The sequence below is a fragment of the Colobus angolensis genome, unplaced genomic scaffold (assembly GCF_000951035.1).
Source record: "Colobus angolensis palliatus isolate OR3802 unplaced genomic scaffold, Cang.pa_1.0 Scaffold181, whole genome shotgun sequence".
Lineage (NCBI taxonomy): Eukaryota > Metazoa > Chordata > Mammalia > Primates > Cercopithecidae > Colobus > Colobus angolensis.
In genome coordinates this window covers 529865-549722 of record NW_012114944.1, presented here as the reverse complement: position 1 = coordinate 549722, position 19858 = coordinate 529865, and the positions used below count along the sequence as shown (strand labels likewise).

The following is a 19858-nucleotide window of genomic DNA, read 5'->3' as shown; positions in this document are numbered from 1 at the left end:
ATACTCTTGCCTCAGCCTCCTGAGTAGCTGGGACTACAGGTGCATACCACCACGCCCGGCTAATTTTTGTATTTTTAGTAGAGATGGGGCTTAACAGTGTTGGCTAGGCTGGTCTCGAACTCCTGACCTCAGGTGATCCGCCCTCTTTGGCCCTCCAAACTGCTGGGATTACAGGTGTGAGCCACTGCACCCAGCCTTGATGTGGAACTTCTCATGTTATCACTCTGCTTATAAGAAGATAGGGTTGGGTAGACAGTATATAACATTGCAGCTTTGTAACCAGAATGTTCATGTATTACAATCTTAATTTTAAAATTAGCAAAGTTAAAAAAGCATGTTAAATTCCTAACAATAAAAGGTATATCACAGTAAATACAGGACTTAACAACAGAAAACAAAATGCCTTTATGGAGAGGATTTATGAAAGGGCTGAGGCTGCGGAATTATGGATAGATACAAAGACAGACTGGTAATAATATCAGAAGTGCAGGTGGAGAAGCAGGTGCAAACTTTGTATGAAATGTATTATTGCCAGGGATGAGTTGCTCTGGCTTATTTTCTTGCATTTTACTTTTCCCTGGTCTAAAAAGACTTCTAGTTTTTGCCACTTTGCCATCCTTCTTTCATAAAGAAACTGCTGCCGGGCACAGTGGCTCGCGCCTGTAATCCCAGCACTTTGGGAGGCTGAGGCGGGCAGATCACGAGGTCAAGAGATCAAGACCATCCTGGCCAACATGGTGAAACCTTGTCTCTACTAAAAAATACAAAAATTAGCTGGCCATGGTAGCACAGGCCTGTAGTCCCAGCTACTCAGGAGGCTGAGGCAGGAGAATTGCTTGAACCCAGGAGGCAGAGGATGTAGTGAGCCGAGATCATGCCACTGCACTCCAGCCTGGGCGACAGACTGAGACTCTGTCTCAAAAAACAAACAAAAAGAAAGTAAATGAAACAAAAAGCTGGTTCTTTGAAAAGATAAATAAAACTGTTAGACCATTGGCAAGATTAACCAAGAAAAGAAGGGAGAAAATCCAAACAACTTCACTAAGAAATGAAACAGGAGATATTACAACTGACACCACTGAAATACAAAAGATCATTCAGGGCTACTGTGAACACCTTTACGCACATGAACTAGAAAACCCAGAAGAGGTGAACAAATTCCTGGAAAAATACAACCCTACTAGCTTAAATCAGGAAGAATTAGATACCCTGAACAGATTAGTAACAAGTAGCAAGATGGAAATGGTAATTTAAAAATTACCAACAAAAAAAATTCCATGACCAGATGCATTCACAGCAGAATTCTACCAGACATTCAAAAAATAATTGGTACCAATCTTTTTGACACTATTCCACAAGATAGAGGAAGAAGGAACCCTCCCTAATTTATTCTGTGAAGCCCCCATTACTCTAATACCAAAACCAGGAAAGGACATAACAAAAAAAAACTACAGGCTGATATCCTTGATGAGCATAGATGCTAAAGTCCTTAACAAAAATACTAGCTAACCAAATCCAACAACGTATCAAAAAGATAATCCATCATGATCAAGTGGGTTTCATACCAGGGATGCAGGGATGGTTTAATGTATACAAGTCAGTAAATGTGATGCACCACATAAACAGAATTAAAAATCACATGATCATTTCAATAGATGCAGAAAAAGCATTCGACAAAATCCAACATCCCTTTATAATTAAAACTCTCAGCAAAATTGGCATACAAGGGACATACCTTAATGTAATAAAACCCACAGCCAACATAATACTGAATGGGGAAAAGTTGAAAGTATTCCCTCTGATAATTGGAACGAGACAAGGATGCCCACTCTCACCACTCCTCTTCAACATAGTACTGGAAGTCTTAGCCAGAGCAATCAGACAAGAGAAGGAAAGGGCATCCAGATCAGTAAAGAGGAAATCAAACTGTCACTCTTTGCTGACAATATGATTGTTTACCTTGAAAACCCTAAGGACACCTCCAGAAAGCTCCTAGAACTTATAAAAGAATTCAGCAAAGTTTCCGGATACAAGATTAATGTACACAAATCAGTAGCTCTTCTATACACCAGCAGCGACCAAGCAGAGAATCAAACCAAGAATTCAACCCCTATTACAATAGCTGCAAAATAAAATAAAATAAAATAAAATAAAATAAAATAAAATAAAATAAAATGCTTAGGAATATACCTAACCAAGGAGTCAAAAGACCTCTACAAGGAAAATTACAAAACACTGCTGAAAGACATCATAGGCTGGGTGCAGCCTGTAATCCCAGCACTTTGGGAGGCTGAGGCGGGCAGATCATTTGAGGTCACGAGTTTGAGACCAGCCTGGCCAACATGGTGAAACCCCGATTCTACTAAAAATACAAAAATTAGCTGGGTGTGGTGGTGTATACCTGTAGTCCCAGCTACTTGGGAGGCCGAGGCAGGAGAATCACTTGAACCTGGAAGGTAGAGGTTGCAGTGAGCCGAGATCACACCATTGCACTCCAGCCTGGGCAACACGAGTGAGACAATATCTCAAAAAAGAAAAGAGAAGAGAAGAAAGAAATCATAGACAACATGAACAAATGGAAACACATCCCATGCTCATGGATGGGTAGAGTTAATATTGCAAGAATGATCATACTGCCAAAAGCAATCTACAGAGTCAATGCAATCCCCATCAAAATACCACCATTATTCTTCACAGAATTAGAAAAAATAATTCTAAAATTCACATGGAACCAAAAAAGAGCCCTTGTAGCCAAAGCAAGACTAAGCAAAAAGCACAAATCTGGAGGCATCACACTACCTGATTTCAAACTATACTATAAGGCCATAGTCACCAAAACAGCATGTTACTGGTAGAAAAATAGGCATATAGACCCATGGAACAGAATAGAGAACCCAGAAATAAACCCAAATACTTACAGCCAACTGATCTTTGACAAATCAAACAAAAATATAAAGTGGGGAAAGGACACCTTTTTCAACAAATGGTGCTGGGATAATTTGCTAGCCACATGTAGAAGAATGAAACTGGATCCTCATCTCTCACCTTATATAAAAATCAACTCAAGATGGATTAAGGACTTTAATACCTGAAACTATAAAAATTCTAGAAGATTACATGGGAAAAACCCTTCTAGACGTTGGCTTAGGCAAGGATTTCATGACCAAGAACCCAAAAGCAAATATGATAAAAACAAAGATAAATAGCTGGGACCTAATTAAACTAAAGAGCTTTTGCACGGCAAAAGGAACAGCAGAATAAACAGACAACCACAGAGTGGGAGAAAATCTTCACAATCTATACATCTGACAAAGGACTAATATCCAGAATCTACAATGAACTCAAATCAGTAAGAAAAGAACAATCCCATCACAAAGTGGGCTAATGACATGAATAGACAATTCTCAAAAGAAGATATACAAATGGCCAACAAACATATGAAAAAATGCTGAACATCACTAATGATCAGGGAAATGCAAATCAAAACCATCATGCGATACCACCTTACTCCTGCAAGAATGGCTATAATATAAAAAAACAGTAGATGCTGGTGTGGATGTGGTGAACAGGGAACACTTTTACACTGCTGGTGGAAATGTAAACTAGTACAGCCACTATGGAAAACAGTGTGGAGATTCCTTAAAGAACTAAAAGTAGAACTACCATTTGATCCAGCAACCCCACTACTGGGTATCTACACAGAGGAAAAGTCATTATTTGAAAAAGATACTTGCACATGCATGTTTATAGCAGCACAATTCACAACTGCAAAGTCATGGAACCAACCCAAATGCCCATTAATCAACGAGTGGATAAAGAAACTGTGGTATATATAGATGATGGAATACTACGCAGCCATAAAAAAGGAATGAATTAACAGCATTTGCAGTGACCTGGATGAGACTGGAGACTATTATTCTAAGTGAAGTAACTCAGGAATGGAAAACCAAACATTGTATATTCTCAATGATACGTGGAAGCTAAGCTATGAGGATGCAAAGGCCTAAGAGTGATACAGTGGACTTTGGGGACTTGGAGGGAAGAGTGGGAAGGGGCAAGGGATAGAAGACTACAAATAATGGTGCAGTGTATACTGCTCAGGTGATGGGTGCACCAAAATCTCACAAATCACTACCAAAGAACTTATGTAACCAATTACCACCTGTACCCCAATAACTTACGGAAAAAATAATTTTAAAAAAAGTTAGTGGAGCTCACTTTCAGTTTTATGGGATAATATAGGCCCTATTGATAAATATCTTGCATTGTTTGACATAGCACTGTCAATCTAAACTTTTTACATTTTAAATTTTTGCTGAGGAACTGTCCTTGGGATCCTAGCCTAGGGATGAGCAAAACTCTCCTAGTCCTTTAACAGAGTTAGAAACACTTGCCACTTGAATCTGGTAGGTGATGGTACAGGGAAGCTCCTGTGCATTCTAGGAAATATGTTTAATGCTTGTTCAGCCTCAAAATGCCATGATCTGTAACATTATTATTCATTGATATTGCTGAATACTCACTAAAAACATTAGTTAGACATTGGGAAGAGTCACATTTTTCCAGTGCTTTGAAATAGTTTGGATTTTAAAACAGTGAATTTCTAGTGCCTGCTATTTAAAGTTATGTTTGTGGCACCATGTCTTTGTAAAATGTTAAGTTTGCTGAATCCTTGGGTTTGTTGCTGTAAGTTCTTATCATTTGACTCTAATTTGGATGCCCTGCTCACAATTTGACAAACTGTTTCTATCTTAGAATTTTTAAAAGCACAGACTTAGAATCTTGCTTTCAGAATTTGCTTCTTTCTCTTTTAAGATTCTTAACTAATGAAGCAATGTGGTTTGATTTTCTTTAAACAGGTGATGATGTAAAATCTAAAGATTACATTGTTGCACTACAGCACCCTGTGACCACTGACATTAAGCATTCCATAAAAATGTTTGAATTAACATTGGATGCACTTATCTCATTTAACAAGCGGACCCTAGTTCTGTTTCCAAATATTGATGCAGGTAATAATTGAACTTGAAAATGAAATGCCACCTACTTTTTCCAATTTTATGTTTCTATTACTTCTTCTTTTAACTGCCTTCCTATCTTGCTCATTTTATCATTGAAGGGCACTCTATTCTGAAATGCATCCCCATTTTCAAAGGATTACCAATTTTGCTATAACTCAAAAAGTTTGTAATGTTTTTGCCAAGTCCAGTAGAAACTTAATAATAAAAATAGCCTGTCTACTGTCTACTTTAGTCTCATGTTTAGTACTAACATTTTCCCTCCAGTTTCCACCAGTTAAGAAACTGCAGTAGCCAAGAGACATAAATCTTAGAAGTTGAAGTGAAAGATGGCCGGGCACGGTGGCTCATGCCTGTAATCCCAGCACTTTGGGAGGCCGAGGCAGGCAGAACACTTGAGGTCAGGAGTTTGAGACCAGCCTGGCCAAGATAGTGAAACCCTGTCTCTTACTAAAAATACAATAATTAGCCAGGCACAGTGGTGGGCACCTGTAGTCCCAGCTATTCAGGAGGCTGAGGCAGGGGAATCACTTGAACCTGGAAGGTGGAGGTTGCAGTGAGCTGAGATTGCGCCACTGCACTCTAGTCTCAGTCACAGAGTGAGACTCCATCTCAAAAAAAAAAGTTGATGTGAAAGAGAAGCTCTAGAAAAGTAGTAATTCCACTGTCCACAGTAAAATAGCCACTAATACTTTTTCTTGCTTTCTTTCTTATTTATGTTAGCTGTACCTTAAAGTAATCTTGAGCTGAAGCAGTTTCAATCTGGAGTCCCCAGCCAGTCCCAACCAGTTCATCCTCAAGCCTCCCCTGGTTGATCACTTGCTTACTGGTGGATGGTACCATAGATTTTGTTACTGCTGAGACCTTAGGCGAGTAAATGGGGGTGTGAGATATGAGAAATGCCAGAACAGAGCCTAATACTGAAGAATTTCCAAATACTGGTTATCATTAGCTGACACCACTCATTGCCGAGTTCGTAGGCTTTTTTTTTGGTAAAGGAGGCAGAACCCTTTCTCTGCAACGTCAAGGTATCACCAACTTACTCTGAAAGAAAGAACCTCTGTCTTAGTATTCCCTTGAATAATCTTTTGTGTTAGGGAGAACAAAGTAGGATATTAGTTGAAAAAAATTTAAGAATACCCAACCCAGATTTTTTCTAGGTAATATATCAATATTTCAAAAACATTAATATTTTTTCTTTTCTGATCCTTTAAATTTTGTATAAATATTTGTAATGTAACTATGTGTCTCTGGTTCAACATTCATTGTCAATGATATATTCTGTTTATAATGCACTTTCCTGATTGTACATACTTTAGAATTAGAGGGTTTTTCTAAGAAAGTAAAGGGTCCCAGGTATATCTAAGTCATGCCTGCCACTTGCCTCTACCCTCCACGGGGTTTTTGATACGACATACCCAGGGAACAATAGGAAAATAAGAATCAAGGCATCACTTTATCATTATCTGGCTTAGTGCCCAGTTCCCCAGTACAGGACTCCCTCTGGAAAATGGATTATTGAGGCCTTAAGCCAAAGAGGAGCTTTCAAGTGAATTGAAACCTGAATCTTGGAATAGTAGTGGTGCCTTCTGGTGTGCCACGTACTATAGTTTGAGTATCCCTAAGCCAAAAATCTGAAATCTGAAATGCTCCAAAATCTCAAACTTTTTGAGCACCAACATGACGCTCAAAGGAAGCAATTGGAGCAATTGGATTTTGGATTTTCAGATTAGGGATGCTGATCTGGTAAGTATTACAGAATAACAAATATTTCAAAATCCAAAAAAACTTGAAACCCAAAATATTTCTGGCCCCAACCATGTCGAATAAGGGATGCTCAACCTGTACAATAATTACAGATGATGCGCTGGCAAGACTGTATACAGAGACAAGTGGCCAGGCCTTCTCCAGAGTTAGACCCTGAGTCCATTTACCTACCTTGCTACACAGTGAAAGTCAAAAAGATTGAGAACCATGCATGCACAGCTTTGGTTAAATGAGTGGCACCTGCCCACTGGTGAGCATGGTGTGGTCAGACTTCTGCCTTCTAACCAATCAGGTTAGCAGTTTTCCTCCCTAGGTATGGGGTAGTTAGGAGAGGGTCAGTTGAGAGGCAAGTAGAGGGACATTAAATATTGCCTTCCCTTCATATATCTTTAAGTTTCTATTAAGTCATGCAGTTAAAATATAAGCCACAGTGTCAGAATCTATTTGTATTTTCTTGGAGTGTAGTCCACATAAACGGGAGTGCTATCCTACTGAGTTCTTGTTAGTGTAAAGGTGAGTGTAGCTGGGAAGAGGCTCTCAGATCAGCGTGGTGTGGGGAGCCTGAGAGGGTTCCGTTTGGGAACTTTGAGGTTAAGAGATACAGGCTGTTGGCCTGTCTTTATTTTTTTATTTTTTATTTTTTATTTTTTTGAGACGGAGTCTCGCTGTGTCACCCAGGCTGGAGTGCAGTGGCCGGATCTCAGCTCACTGCAAGCTCTGTCTCCTGGGTTCACGCCATTCTCCTGCCTCAGCCTACCGAGTAGCTGGGACTACAGGCGCCGCCACCTCGCCCGGCTAGTTATTTGTATTTTTAGTAGAGATGGGGTTTCACCGTGTTAGCCAAGATGGTCTCGATCTCCTGACCTCGTGATCCGCCTGTCTTGGCCTCCCAAAGTGCTGGGATTACAGGCTTGAGCCACTGCGCCCGGCCTGTCTTTAGCCCTTAATTGTAGTTTAAGGTAAAAGTTTTTACTAGGGCATTGATAAAAGTTATTTGCTTTGTCTAGTTCTGTTTGACAAGTCCCAACTGCTGCTTTCTGAGTTCCTAGATGAGGGAAGCAGAGGACATTTTAGATACCCATCATTCATGAAAAAGTCAGTAGTTAAAATTACTATTTCCCTAATAACTGATGTGAGGTTTTTGTAGGGAGATTTCTTTATGTGGGCTACATTTGCCAATGAAAATAGTTTATCTCACAAACCACTTACCAATTGGTTCTTTTCATTTTCATAGGGAGCAAAGAGATGGTTCGAGTGATGCGGAAGAAGGGCATTGAGCATCATCCCAATTTTCGTGCAGTTAAACACGTCCCATTTGACCAGTTTATACAGTTGGTTGCCCATGCTGGTTGTATGATTGGGAACAGCAGCTGTGGGGTTCGAGAGGTTGGAGCTTTTGGGACACCTGTGATCAACCTGGGAACACGTCAGATTGGAAGAGAAACAGGTATTTACCTTTGCTCATACTTCAACTGACTAGGCTTTATACACACGTGAGTTATTATAAGGTATGCATATATCAGTGCTGAGCATATATTTTGTGACCGAGTGAATGAGGTTAATAACCAGTTGAAGCCTAAAATCTATAGTCAATAAATAGCACACAATAGCACACAGTGATTACCAAATATTTTAGATTTTAGATCTCTACTTACTTTTTTTTTTTTTGAGACGGAGTCTGGCTCTGTCACCCAGGCTGGAGTGCAGTGGCATGATCTCAGCTCACTGCAAGCTCCGCCTCCCAGGTTGACAACATTCTCCTGCCTCAGCCTCCCAAGTAGCTGGGACTACAGGCACCCGCCACCATGCCCAGCTAATTTTTTTTGTATTTTTAGTAGAGATGGGGTTTCACCATGTTAGCCAGGATGGTCTTGATCTCCTGACGTCATGATCCACCCACCTCGGCCTCCCAGAGTGTTGGGATTACAGGCGTGAGCCACCGCACCCGGCCCATTCTACTTACATTTTATTGTCTTTGTAATATCAATTAGCATTAAGTGGTTCTTAATTATGATCTTTCATGGCTGTGTTTAAGAGAGAATATGGTTGACTGTTTCATGAATATATGAATGCTAGGCTTTTATTTTCTGGGCCTAATATAGAATCCCTTCAGTCAGTACTTTATAGTATGGTAGTTCTAAGTAAAGTGCCCCTTAAGTATAAGTATTATTATTATTAATGAATTTGCTAACTGAGCTAGGTCCTGTTATTAACATTAGTTCAAGTTCTAATCCTGTTTACACGCAGTGGTATTTACCGGAAAAGTGTGTATCATTAAAGGAAAAAGAACTAGACTAGAACCAAGGAGATTAGTTCTAGCTCTGCTCTCTCTCCAATTCTTCATAATTGCCACCTTTCTGTTACATTTAGATCTTCTTCCCTTCTCATTCCCAGCATATTACTTTACTCCCCACTTCATAGAGAAAATGGAAGCCATGAGATGGAAATTCTTTCAAATTCCTCAGTTCATTCACTTAGCAAATGTTTAGTAAGCACCTACAATGTACTAGGCACTGGGATTTGGCAATAAACTAGACCAAGAAGGGCTGAGCTCTCATGCAACTTACATTCTAGTGGGAGAGTAGACAGATGATAGACAAACACAAAAGAAACAAGAAAAATGTCAGCAATTCTATATGCTGTGCCTGCTGTAACACAAGGTATATGATGGACTCCTTTAGACTGGTTAAAGGAGGGCCTCTTTAAGGAGGTAACACCTAAGCTGAAATCTGAATGACAAGGAGTCAGCTATGTGAGGATCAGGGAGAGGCAGTGGGAACAGCCAGTGTGAGGGCCGGGAGGTGAACTTGGTGTATTTGAGAAATGGAAGAGCCAGTGTGGCTATAGAGTAGTGAGCAAGAGGCAGAGTGATACAGATTATGTTAGAGAAGGAAGCAGATGCATGTAAGCCAGGGTAAATCATTTGAAATTTTTTCTAAGTATGATGGGAGGGAATGACATGACATGACTTGCATTTTGGAAAGATCACTCTGGTTGCTAATATGGAGAATGGAATGTCGGGGGGGGGGCAAGAATAAAAGCAGGGAGACCAGTAAGGGGGCTGATTCAGTTGCTCAGATGAGAGATGATAGTGGCTTTGATGAAATATTAGAGATGGAAAAAAGTTAGATTTGGGTTTTGTTATAGTACTTGCCGATGCTTGGATGTGGAGGTGAAAGGAATCAACAAGGAAGCCTAGATTTCTGATTGGGCATTGATACACTGGGAATGAGAAGGGAAGAAGATCTAAATATAACAGAAAGGTGGCAATTATGAAGAACTGGAGAAAGAGCAGAGCTAGAACTAATCTCCTTGGTTCTAGTTCAGTTCTTTTTCCTTTAATGATACACCCTTTTCCATTATAGCCTAGATTTCTGATTGGGCAGTGATATGGGGACACTGAGGGAGGAACAGATTTGGGGAGGGATTGAATTAAGAGTTTTCTTATAGCTATGTGAAGTTTAAGATGCCTATTAGATATCAAAGCAGACATGGCTAGTAAACAGCTAGATAGTTCCAGCAAGAGTTAGAGTTGGAGATAGAAATTTGAGAGTCATTGGTATAGAGATGATGTATATAATTGGTTGTCAGTTTGGCTGCTGTAACAGAGACCCTAAATAATAGTGGCTGAAATAAGTTAGATGTTCTTTCTTTCTCAGTGGATGGCAGCTCCACAATCATCAGACTTAGCCTCCGTCTATTTTCTTAGTGGTTGCTCTAGCTATTGCTTGCAAGTCTCTGTTTTAGCCTTTGGAAGAAGGAAAAGAGAAGATGCCTTTCCCTTTAAAGGCAAGACCTGAAAGTTGCAAATCTTTCTTCTCATATCCATCAGAACTTAGTCACATGGCCACATCTGGCTGCAAGGCAAGCTGAAGAATATAGTTTTTTTTTTTTGTCTGAGATCATATTGTTCTGTTGCTCAGACTGGAGTGCAGTGGTACACTCATAGCTCATCGTAACCTTGAATTCCTGGGCTCAAGTTATCCTCTCACTTTAGCCTCCCCAGCCATGCCTGGCTAATGTTTTTACAAAATGTTTTGTAGAGACAGGGTCTTGCTTTGTTGCCCAGGCTTGTCTCAAACTCCCAGTCTCAAGTGATCCTTCCTACCTTGGCCTCACAAAGTCCTGGAATTATGGATGTGAGCCATTGTGCCCAGTCTGTTTTTTTTTTTTCTTTCTTTCTTTCTTTTTTTTTTTAGGCTAGTCAAGTGAAGCAGTGCGGGGGGAGAAGGAACTGGTTGTGATCAATTAGTTGTAAACACCACTGTACTTGGACCAGCCAGAATATAATCTTTGGCTGGGGATCAGATGCCCGGCTAAAAATTCTGTTTCTAGTATGAAGAAAAGATATTGAGGATAATGGCACCAGCCATAGACAGTATTTAAAACCCAGGCCAGGTGCGGTGGCTCAACGCCTATAATCCCAGTGCTCTGGGAGGCCGAGGTGGGAGGATTGCTTGAGGCTGGGAGTTCGACCCTAGCTTGGGTAAATATAGTGATATTTTATCTCTACAAAAAAATTTAAAAATTAGGCGGACCTGGTATCATGCGCCTGTGATCTGAGCTACTCAGGAGGCTGAGTTGGGAGGATCACTTGAGCCCAGGAGTTTGAGGTTACGGTGAGCTATGATCATGCTACTGCACTCCAGCCTGGGTGACAGAGCAAGACTCCATCTCAAAAAAAAAAAAAAAAAGAAGGGCAGAGAATGGAGCCCAGGACCAACTTCTGGAGCCCTTCAATCTTTAGAGTTCTGGTGAAGACGTAAGGGCCAGCAAGGAAGACTAAAGAGGAACACCAGTGAGGCTGCAGGGAAACGAGAAGAGTGTGCTATCTATAAAGCCTGTAAAATAAAATGTTTTAAGGAAGGGGTGGTGGATACTGCTGAGTTCATTTAAGATGTGAAAGGAGGGCCATGTGCGGTGGCTCATGCCTGTAATCCTAGCACTTTGGGAGGCCAAGGCAGGTGGATCACTTGAGGTCAGGAGTTCAAGCTGGCCTGGCTAACAGGGTGAAACACCGTCTCTAAAAATACAAAAATTAGCCAAGCGTGGTGGTACACGCCTGCAATCCCAGCTACTCAGGAGGCTGAGACAGGAGAATCACTTGAACCCAGGAGGTAGAGGTTGCAGTGAGCTGAGATTGTGCCACTGCACTTCAGCCTGGGCAACAGAGCAAGACTCTGTCTCAAAAAAACAAACAAACAAAAAGTGAAAGGATAATTGAATCATATGCCAACATGGTCTCTGTACTTTTTGCCACTACACTTAAATAAACTTATATAAATGTACATGCCCATCCATCCTTTCCTTCTTACCTTTACAGCAGGGTGTGGGCATGGGTGTGGGTGTGGGTGTGGGTGTCTCTCCTGCCTATCCACTGCCCATCCTTCTACCTGTGTTTTCAGTCCCTACTACTGCCTTCTCAGGGACCTATCCATGAGTCGTTTCTCATCTTTCTTTATTTAACCTCCTCATCATTTAAACATGCCTAAGCCTCTCGCATCTCGCAACAAACAACACGAAACAACTTCTTTCTTGACCCCACACCTCTCTCCAGCTGTTACTCATTCACTCTTCTCTTCTTAGCCAAACCCATTGAACAGCGTGGCCATTTTCACTAGATTTACTCCCTCATGTTGGTCAGGAAATGTCTGGAGGGAAAGTGACTGCCTGACCAGCTGAGTGAACCGCTGGCTGAGTAGATGGAAGGCAGGGCAAGTTGAAAGAGAGTGGATCTCATAGATGACTAGGCAAATGGTAAGTGGATGCCAGGTTAGTCCACCTTATTTATTTTAATAAACAAAAACTTGATTTGTTCTCTTTGGGAATGAAGGACCCTAGTGCCCTTGATGTACTGAAATCTTGCCAAGAGTACTTTAAAAGGTATAAAGTAGAAAAGTTGATTTTTCCCTAATAAAAGAAGACTCAGACAGCTGGATTTCAGGTCTAATTATGAGCATAGTACACTGATAATTTCTTTATTATTTGAATATTCCCACTTCCAAATCCTTGTAATGGATTTTACCTAGGGGAGAATGTTCTTCATGTCCGGGATGCTGACACCCAAGACAAAATATTGCAAGCACTGCACCTTCAGTTTGGTAAACAGTACCCTTGGTGAGTATAAAACATTTTTTGTTGAGTGATTAAAAGGGGAGCTACCTTCAGTACCATTTTAGAGCTACAATCACTGTTCAATCATCCTAACAGAGCTTTCCTTCTTATGCCTACAGGCCCCTAGTTGCTGGGGAGACACAGATTGCTAATATCATACCCGTTATTACTGTACCAAAGGTTTCAATGTAGAATATATATTTTCTTTCTCTTTTTTTTTTTTTGAGATGGAGTCTTGCTTTGTTGCCCAGGCTAGCGAGCAGTGGCGCAATCTCAGCTCACTGTAACCTCCGTCTCCTGGGTTCAAGCAATCCTCCTGTCTCAGCCTCTTGAGTAGCTGGCATTACAGGCGTGTACCACCACACCCGGCTAATTTTTGTATTTTCAGTAGAGACGGGGTTTCACCATGTTGGCCAGGCTGGTCTCAAACTCCTGACCTCAGGTGATCTGCCTGCCTTGGCCTCCCAAAGTGCTGGGATTACAGGTGTGAGCCACTGCGCCCAGCCTTATTTATTTCTCTTAATTAATACAACACTTTTGCTACACTTATTTAACCTTATTTGACTTTCTGTAAGTATTAGAAAATAATGTAACTGATTTTTTTTAAAAGTCTAGTTCAGCTTTTTAATTAATTTTGACCACCCTCCTTTCTGTTTCAAATCGATGGGATTTCCCTGTATTTGAATGTTTCTTTCTGAAAATAATTTTGTTTTCTCAGAAATATAAAGGTAAAAACTAAAAAGGCAAAAAAAGACAGGCACTTAGTTACAATGTTGCTGAAGAGATCTAGATATTATTATATTAAAAAATTTTAGTCTATAATTATGATTTACAGTTTTTAAATTGACAGATAAAATTGTATATATTTATTGTGTACAACATGATGTTCTAAAGTATGTATATATTGTGGAGATGTTATTTTCTTTTTTGTTGTGTTTTTTTTTTTTTTTTTTAGACAGAGTCTCGCTCTGTCACCCAGGCTGGAGTGCAGTGGCGCAATCTCGGCTTACTGCAACCTCTGCCTTCCGGGTTCAAGCAATTCTCCTGCCTCAACCTACTGAGTAGCTGGGATTACAGGCACCCACCACACCTGGCTAATTTTTGTGCTTTTAGTAGAGATGGGGTTTCACCGTATTGGCCAGGCTGATCTTGAACTCCTGACCTCAGGTAATCCGCCTGCCTCAACCTCCCAAAGTGTAGGGATTACAGGTGTGAGCCATGGCACCCAGCCTATTTATTTCTTTAAAATGATTTTTTAAAGTATTTTTTTGTAGAGACAGAGTTGCCATCTCTATGTTGCCAGGCTGGTCTCAAACTCTTGGGCTCAAGCAATCTTCCTGCCTCAGCCTCCCAAAGTGCTGGGATTATATGTGTGAGCCACTGTGCATGGCAGGAAGATGTCATTTTAGGAAGAAGCATGAATTATTTTTACCTGAAGTCTCAGATTCCACTATGTATGGCAGAAGCATTTAATTTAATTGCCTTTTTGTATATTGCAGTTCAAAGATATATGGGGATGGAAATGCTGTTCCAAGGATTTTGAAGTTTCTCAAATCTATCGATCTTCAAGAGCCACTGCAAAAGAAATTCTGCTTTCCTCCTGTGAAGGAGAATATCTCTCAAGATATTGACCATATTCTTGAAACTCTAAGTGCCTTGGCCGTTGATCTCGGCGGGACAAACCTCCGAGTTGCAATAGTCAGCATGAAGGTAAAATAACTCCTAAACTCCTAACTTTATATCCCATATAAGCGATTGATTTTTTTTAAGTATATATAGTTGGAAGGTAAGACTAGAAACATACACAAGAACTTGCAATCATTTGCTCATAGTATTGACTTGTGGATCCTTTACAATGTTTGTCTCACTATTTTACTGATCATTAACATTTCAAAGAAGTAACTTCTTTGGGAATCCAAGACAGTAGACTTGACAGTAGGAAGACCCCTTTAGGCATCAGATCGGGCTTTTGCCACCCAGAAGATCTGAAATTCTGTACTTGGTAACAGCTTGGAGTGTGGAGTATGCTGATCATTATCACTGCCCAGGTGAGGGGTATCAGCAAATGGTGAAGGGAGCTGCCTCTTCTCTAGAATGTCATCAGTTGTGTGGATTTTCCATTTTGCATTTTTACAGTTCTGCTCTTTATTGAATACAGCATACCTTCAGTCTATCAACCAAACCATCACTCAGTGTTGATAGGTGAGAGAACATTCATAAAAATAACAAACTGATCATGTTAAAGTGATCTCTAATGACTTAGAATAAACCTACCAGAAAACTCTTTGTTTGAAATAGTGTAAGTGTATAAAGCGTCCAGAGACGATGAGATATAGCAAAGATTTTAAATGTAAAGTTGTAGGAAATTTATTAATACCATTAGGTCAAATAAGGAAAGCAAAACAAAACATAATTTTCTCAAGAAAAGCCAAGAGGCCTCCCTTATAAATACTCTTTTAAAAACTAATAGAAGGCTGGATGCAGTAGCTCGCACCTGTAATCCTAGCACTTTGGGAAGTCCAGGCAGGCGGATCACTTAAGGTCAGGAGTTCCAGACCAGCCTGGACAACATGGTGAAACCCCATTTCTACTAAAAATAAAAGTTAAAAAAAAAATTAGCCGGGTATGGTGGCAGCCACCTGTAATCCCAGCTACTTGGGAGGCTGAGGCAGGAGAATCACTTGAACCCAGGAGGCGGAGATTGCAGTGAGCCAAGATCGCACCACTGCACTCCAGCCTGGGCAACAGAGTGAGACTCCATCTCAAAAAACAAAAACAAAAACTAATAGAAGAATAGTTTCTTAACAGAAAGATGATTTATTCCATATGAAAGGCCAACATCTTTTTCAATGGTAAAATTCTAGAGGCATTCCTTTTTCAATGGTAAAATTCTAGAGACATTCCTGTTGAAATCAAGAAGAAAAGAAAGATGTTTTCTGCAGCATTATCAAACATAATTGTGGAAGTTATGAAGGGAATAAAGGAAGGAATAGCAAAAATGGAGATTATTGACAGGGTAAAACAAAAAACATTATTAATAGACAAAAAAATGCTTGGCTCCCACCCCAGACTGGTTAAATTAGAGTCTCTGGGGATGAAGGCCAGGCGTCACTCTTCGTTAAAAGCTGTCCAGGTGATTCTGATGCACAGTGAAGATTTAGAAGCACTACTCTAGATTTTTTATTCTCTTAATTAAAAAAAAAAATTTTTTTTAGAGACAAGGTCTTCCTATGTTTCCCAAACTGAACTGAAGGTCCTGGGGCTTAAATGATCCTCTGCCTCAGCCTCCCAAGTATAATAGCTAGGACTACAGGCACATGCCGGTGCACATTAACTGTGTCCGGCTCTAGATGTATTTTTATTTTTTGAGACAGAGTCTTGCTCTGTCACCCAGGTTGGAGTGCAGTGGTGCAATCTCGGCTCACTGCAACCTCTGCCTCCCAGGCTGAAGCGATGTTGATACTTCAGCCTCCTGAGTAGATGGGACTACAGGCTTATGCCAGCATGCCTGTTTTTTGTAGATACAGTGGTTCACCATGTTGCTCAGGCTGCTCTTGAATTCCTGGGCTCAAGGAATCCGCCAGCCTTGACCTCCCAAAGTGCTGGGATTACAGGTATGAGCGACCATGCCTGGCCTACATTTATTTTTAATGACAATCCTAGTGACAGCTCTAACCCTGTATTTGATATATTAAAATCCACTAATAACAAAATAATATAAATGGAAAGAGAGATCTTATTCAGAACAACAACAAAAACTCCTAAGAATAACTGAAGCCAGAAACGATGTGATCTATATAAAGAAAATTCTAAAACTTTACTATAAGACATAAAGCCTTGAAAAAAATGCCCTGGATGGAAGTGCTGATTATTTTTAAGATGTCAGTGTTTTCCAAATTGGATTTATAAGATCAACATAATTCTAGTAAACATTTCAATAGTATTTTTTTTTACATTTAGTAAAATTATTGTAAATCACAGTGGAATTTCTCGAAGTTTATCATTAAAAGTACAAAAGTCAGTTGTGCAAAGAAAATATATAAAGACAGGTAATCAGGAGGGACTACCACTGTTTGGTATTCAAACATATCAAAAAGCACAGTAATTTATTTTATTTTTTTTGAGACAGGGTTTCACTCTGTCGCCCAGACTGGAATGCAGTGGCGCAATCTTGGCTCACTGCAACCTCCGCTTCCTGGGTTCAAGTGATTCTCCAGCCTCAGCTTCCCAAGTAACTGGGACTATAGGTGTGAGCCACCATGCCTAGCTAATTTTTGTATTTTTTATAGAGATGGGGTTTCCTCTTACTGTCCAGGCTGGTCTTGAACTCCTGAGGTCTAAGTGATCTACCTGCCACGGCCTCTCAATGTGCTGGGATTACAGCTGTGAGCCACCACACCTGGCCATACAGTAATTTAAACAATGTGGTATTTCTGCCGACCAGGATGGAAATTTACCCTAAGGAAACAGAATATCCAGACCATCACTGAATTCAATTACAGGAGATGATTAAAGCTTAGCTACTTAGTTGCCTCAGTATTTTTTTTTTTTTTTTTTTGAGAAAGGGTCTCACTCTGTTGCCCAGGCTGGAGTGCAGTGGCATGATCTCAGCTCACTGCAGCCTCAACTTCCCAGGCTCAAGAAATCCTCCCAGCTCAGCCTCCCAAGTAGTTGGGACTATAGGCATATGCCAACATGCCTGGCTAATTTTTTTGTAGAGACGAGGTCTCACAGTATCTCCCAGACTGGTTTTATTTTATTTTATTTTTTTTTTTTTTGAGACAGAGTCTCGCTCTGCCCCCAGGCTGGAGTGCACTGGCCGGATCTCAGCTCACTGCAAGCTCCACCTCCCGGGTTCCCGCCATTCCCGAGTAGCTGGGACTACAGACGCCCGCCACCTCGCCCGGCTAATTTTTTTGTATTTTTAGTAGAGACGGGGTTTCACCGTGTTAGCCAGGATGGTTTCGATCTCCTGACCTCGTGATCCGCCCGTCTCGGCCTCCCAAAGTGCTGGGATTACAGGCTTGAGCCACTGCGCCCGGCCCCCAGACTGGTTTTAAACTCCTGGACTCAAGCAATTCTCCCGCCTTGGCCTCTCAAAGTGCCGGGATTACAGACATGAGCCACTGTGCCCAGTCACCTCAGTAAGCAAGAAAATTCTGTCAACCTGAAAGAGTAAAATATGGTCTTTTAATGAATTAGGCTCAAATTAGCCAACATTGAACTTAAGCTTAAGAGAGGGGCCCAGCTGGGGGCAGTGACTCACGCCTGTAATCCCAGCACTTTGGGAGGCCAAGGCGGTAGGATTGCTTGAGGTCGCGAGTTTGAGACCAGCCTGGGCAACATGGTGAAACCCCATCTCTATTAAAAATACAAAAATTAGCCGGGCGTGGTGGCAGGTGCCTGTAATCCCAGTTACTTGGGAAGCTGAGGAAGGAGAGTCACCTGAACCTGGCAGGCGGAGGTTGCAGTGAGCCGAGATTGTGCCATTGCACACCAGCCTGGGCAACAGAGCGAGAAGCCATCTCAAAAAAAGAAAAAAGAGGAGCCCATCTTGCTGGCTGTGGAGTCTTCATTGCTTCAACAGCCCCATATTAGGACAGATTACAGGAACTACTTGAGCTTATCCCTGGGCTGGCCCAGGCCAGGCAGTGGCTCCTTCCCCAAGCAGTCATCTAAGACTGTGGGGTCATCCTATAGCAGTATCTGATTTATCATGAAAAAGATCACAACACTCACAATATGCTGCTTAGCTAAGACCAGTGAGACAGAACTTGTTTTCTCTTTTAGGGTGAAATAGTTAAGAAGTATACTCAGTTCAATCCTAAAACCTATGAAGAGAGGATTAATTTAATCCTACAGATGTGTGTGGAAGCTGCAGCAGAAGCTGTAAAACTGAACTGCAGAATTTTGGGAGTAGGTAAGATTGTACATTATAAATCCAAGAAATGCTCATTTTAATGTACAAAATTTACTAAGTTGTGATGCATGCCTGAGCTTCAAGTCAGTGTCTGCCCTGTGCACAGATGGCTCTAGGTGCTGTCTGTGGGCCCCAAGCATGGGGACTTCCTGGAACACCAACAAGCATTAGGAGAGAAGCACTGATGGTTCTAGAAATCTTCAAGGCGCTATGGCTTTAATTCACAACTGTCTAATATTTCCTTGCAGTCCTTGGTAATGTTTGTCTTAGGAGATCTGGGGTGAATGAATTCGTGTTCTAAGCCAAGAAAGTCAGCACACTTTCCTGAGATTGCTCATCAGCATTATTTTCCTTGTGTTCGTGGTGGAGCGCAGGCATTTCCACAGGTGGCCGTGTAAATCCTCGGGAAGGAATTGTGCTGCATTCTACCAAACTGATCCAAGAGTGGAACTCTGTGGACCTTAGGACCCCCCTTTCTGACACTTTGCATCTCCCCGTGTGGGTAGACAATGATGGCAACTGTGCTGCCCTGGCAGAAAGGAAATTTGGCCAAGGAAAGGGACTGGAAAACTTTGTTACACTTATCACAGGCACAGGTAAGAGGGGGTAGTGGGAGGTTGGTTCAGGAGCTAGAATATATATTGGAGCATGTCTTCAACATGGTCAGGTGGTTACAACTCTGCCTTAGCCTTCACTTCCTGCTTGACTCGAGCCTGAAGGTGAGCCACATGTGGCCTTCTCATGTCTTTTCTGAGCATGTGCCCAGCCTTAGACATGCATGTGACCTTCTAAATTCCAGGAACTTGTCAGAGCTATTCAAAGCTCTTATTTCCCACAGCTTCTCATTTCCCAGCTTTTCCTCCCAGTCTTTTTGGTTAGTGTGTTGGATGCCCCAGCTGTTATCCTTTGCCCTAGGCAGCAGAGACTAATATATTTTACCTTGAAATGTTTTTGATAAACACCCTTCATGTAACCCCCTCAGCACTGGGTAGTTCCTAGTTAGTTGAGGTGAAAGCAGGCCCTCTGAGGTGGTCCTCCA

At 41.2% G+C, this 19858-nt stretch overlaps 1 protein-coding gene across 4 annotated transcripts in view; it reads left to right on the top strand.

Moving 5' to 3' along the window:
- The window catches only part of GNE (glucosamine (UDP-N-acetyl)-2-epimerase/N-acetylmannosamine kinase), a 68059-nt gene that overhangs the window by 42476 nt on the left and 5725 nt on the right, over positions 1-19858 (top strand). For 3 of the 4 annotated variants that reach the window (XM_011939393.1, XM_011939397.1, XM_011939396.1), the window contains 6 exons: positions 4860-5012; positions 8020-8232; positions 12815-12902; positions 14399-14609; positions 18690-18819; positions 19194-19415. In XM_011939393.1, the coding sequence (XP_011794783.1) occupies positions 4860-5012; positions 8020-8232; positions 12815-12902; positions 14399-14609; positions 18690-18819; positions 19194-19415 (1017 nt within the window). The remainder of the gene's footprint in view (positions 1-4859; positions 5013-8019; positions 8233-12814; positions 12903-14398; positions 14610-18689; positions 18820-19193; positions 19416-19858) is intronic. The other variant, XM_011939398.1, reaches the window with a different exon arrangement.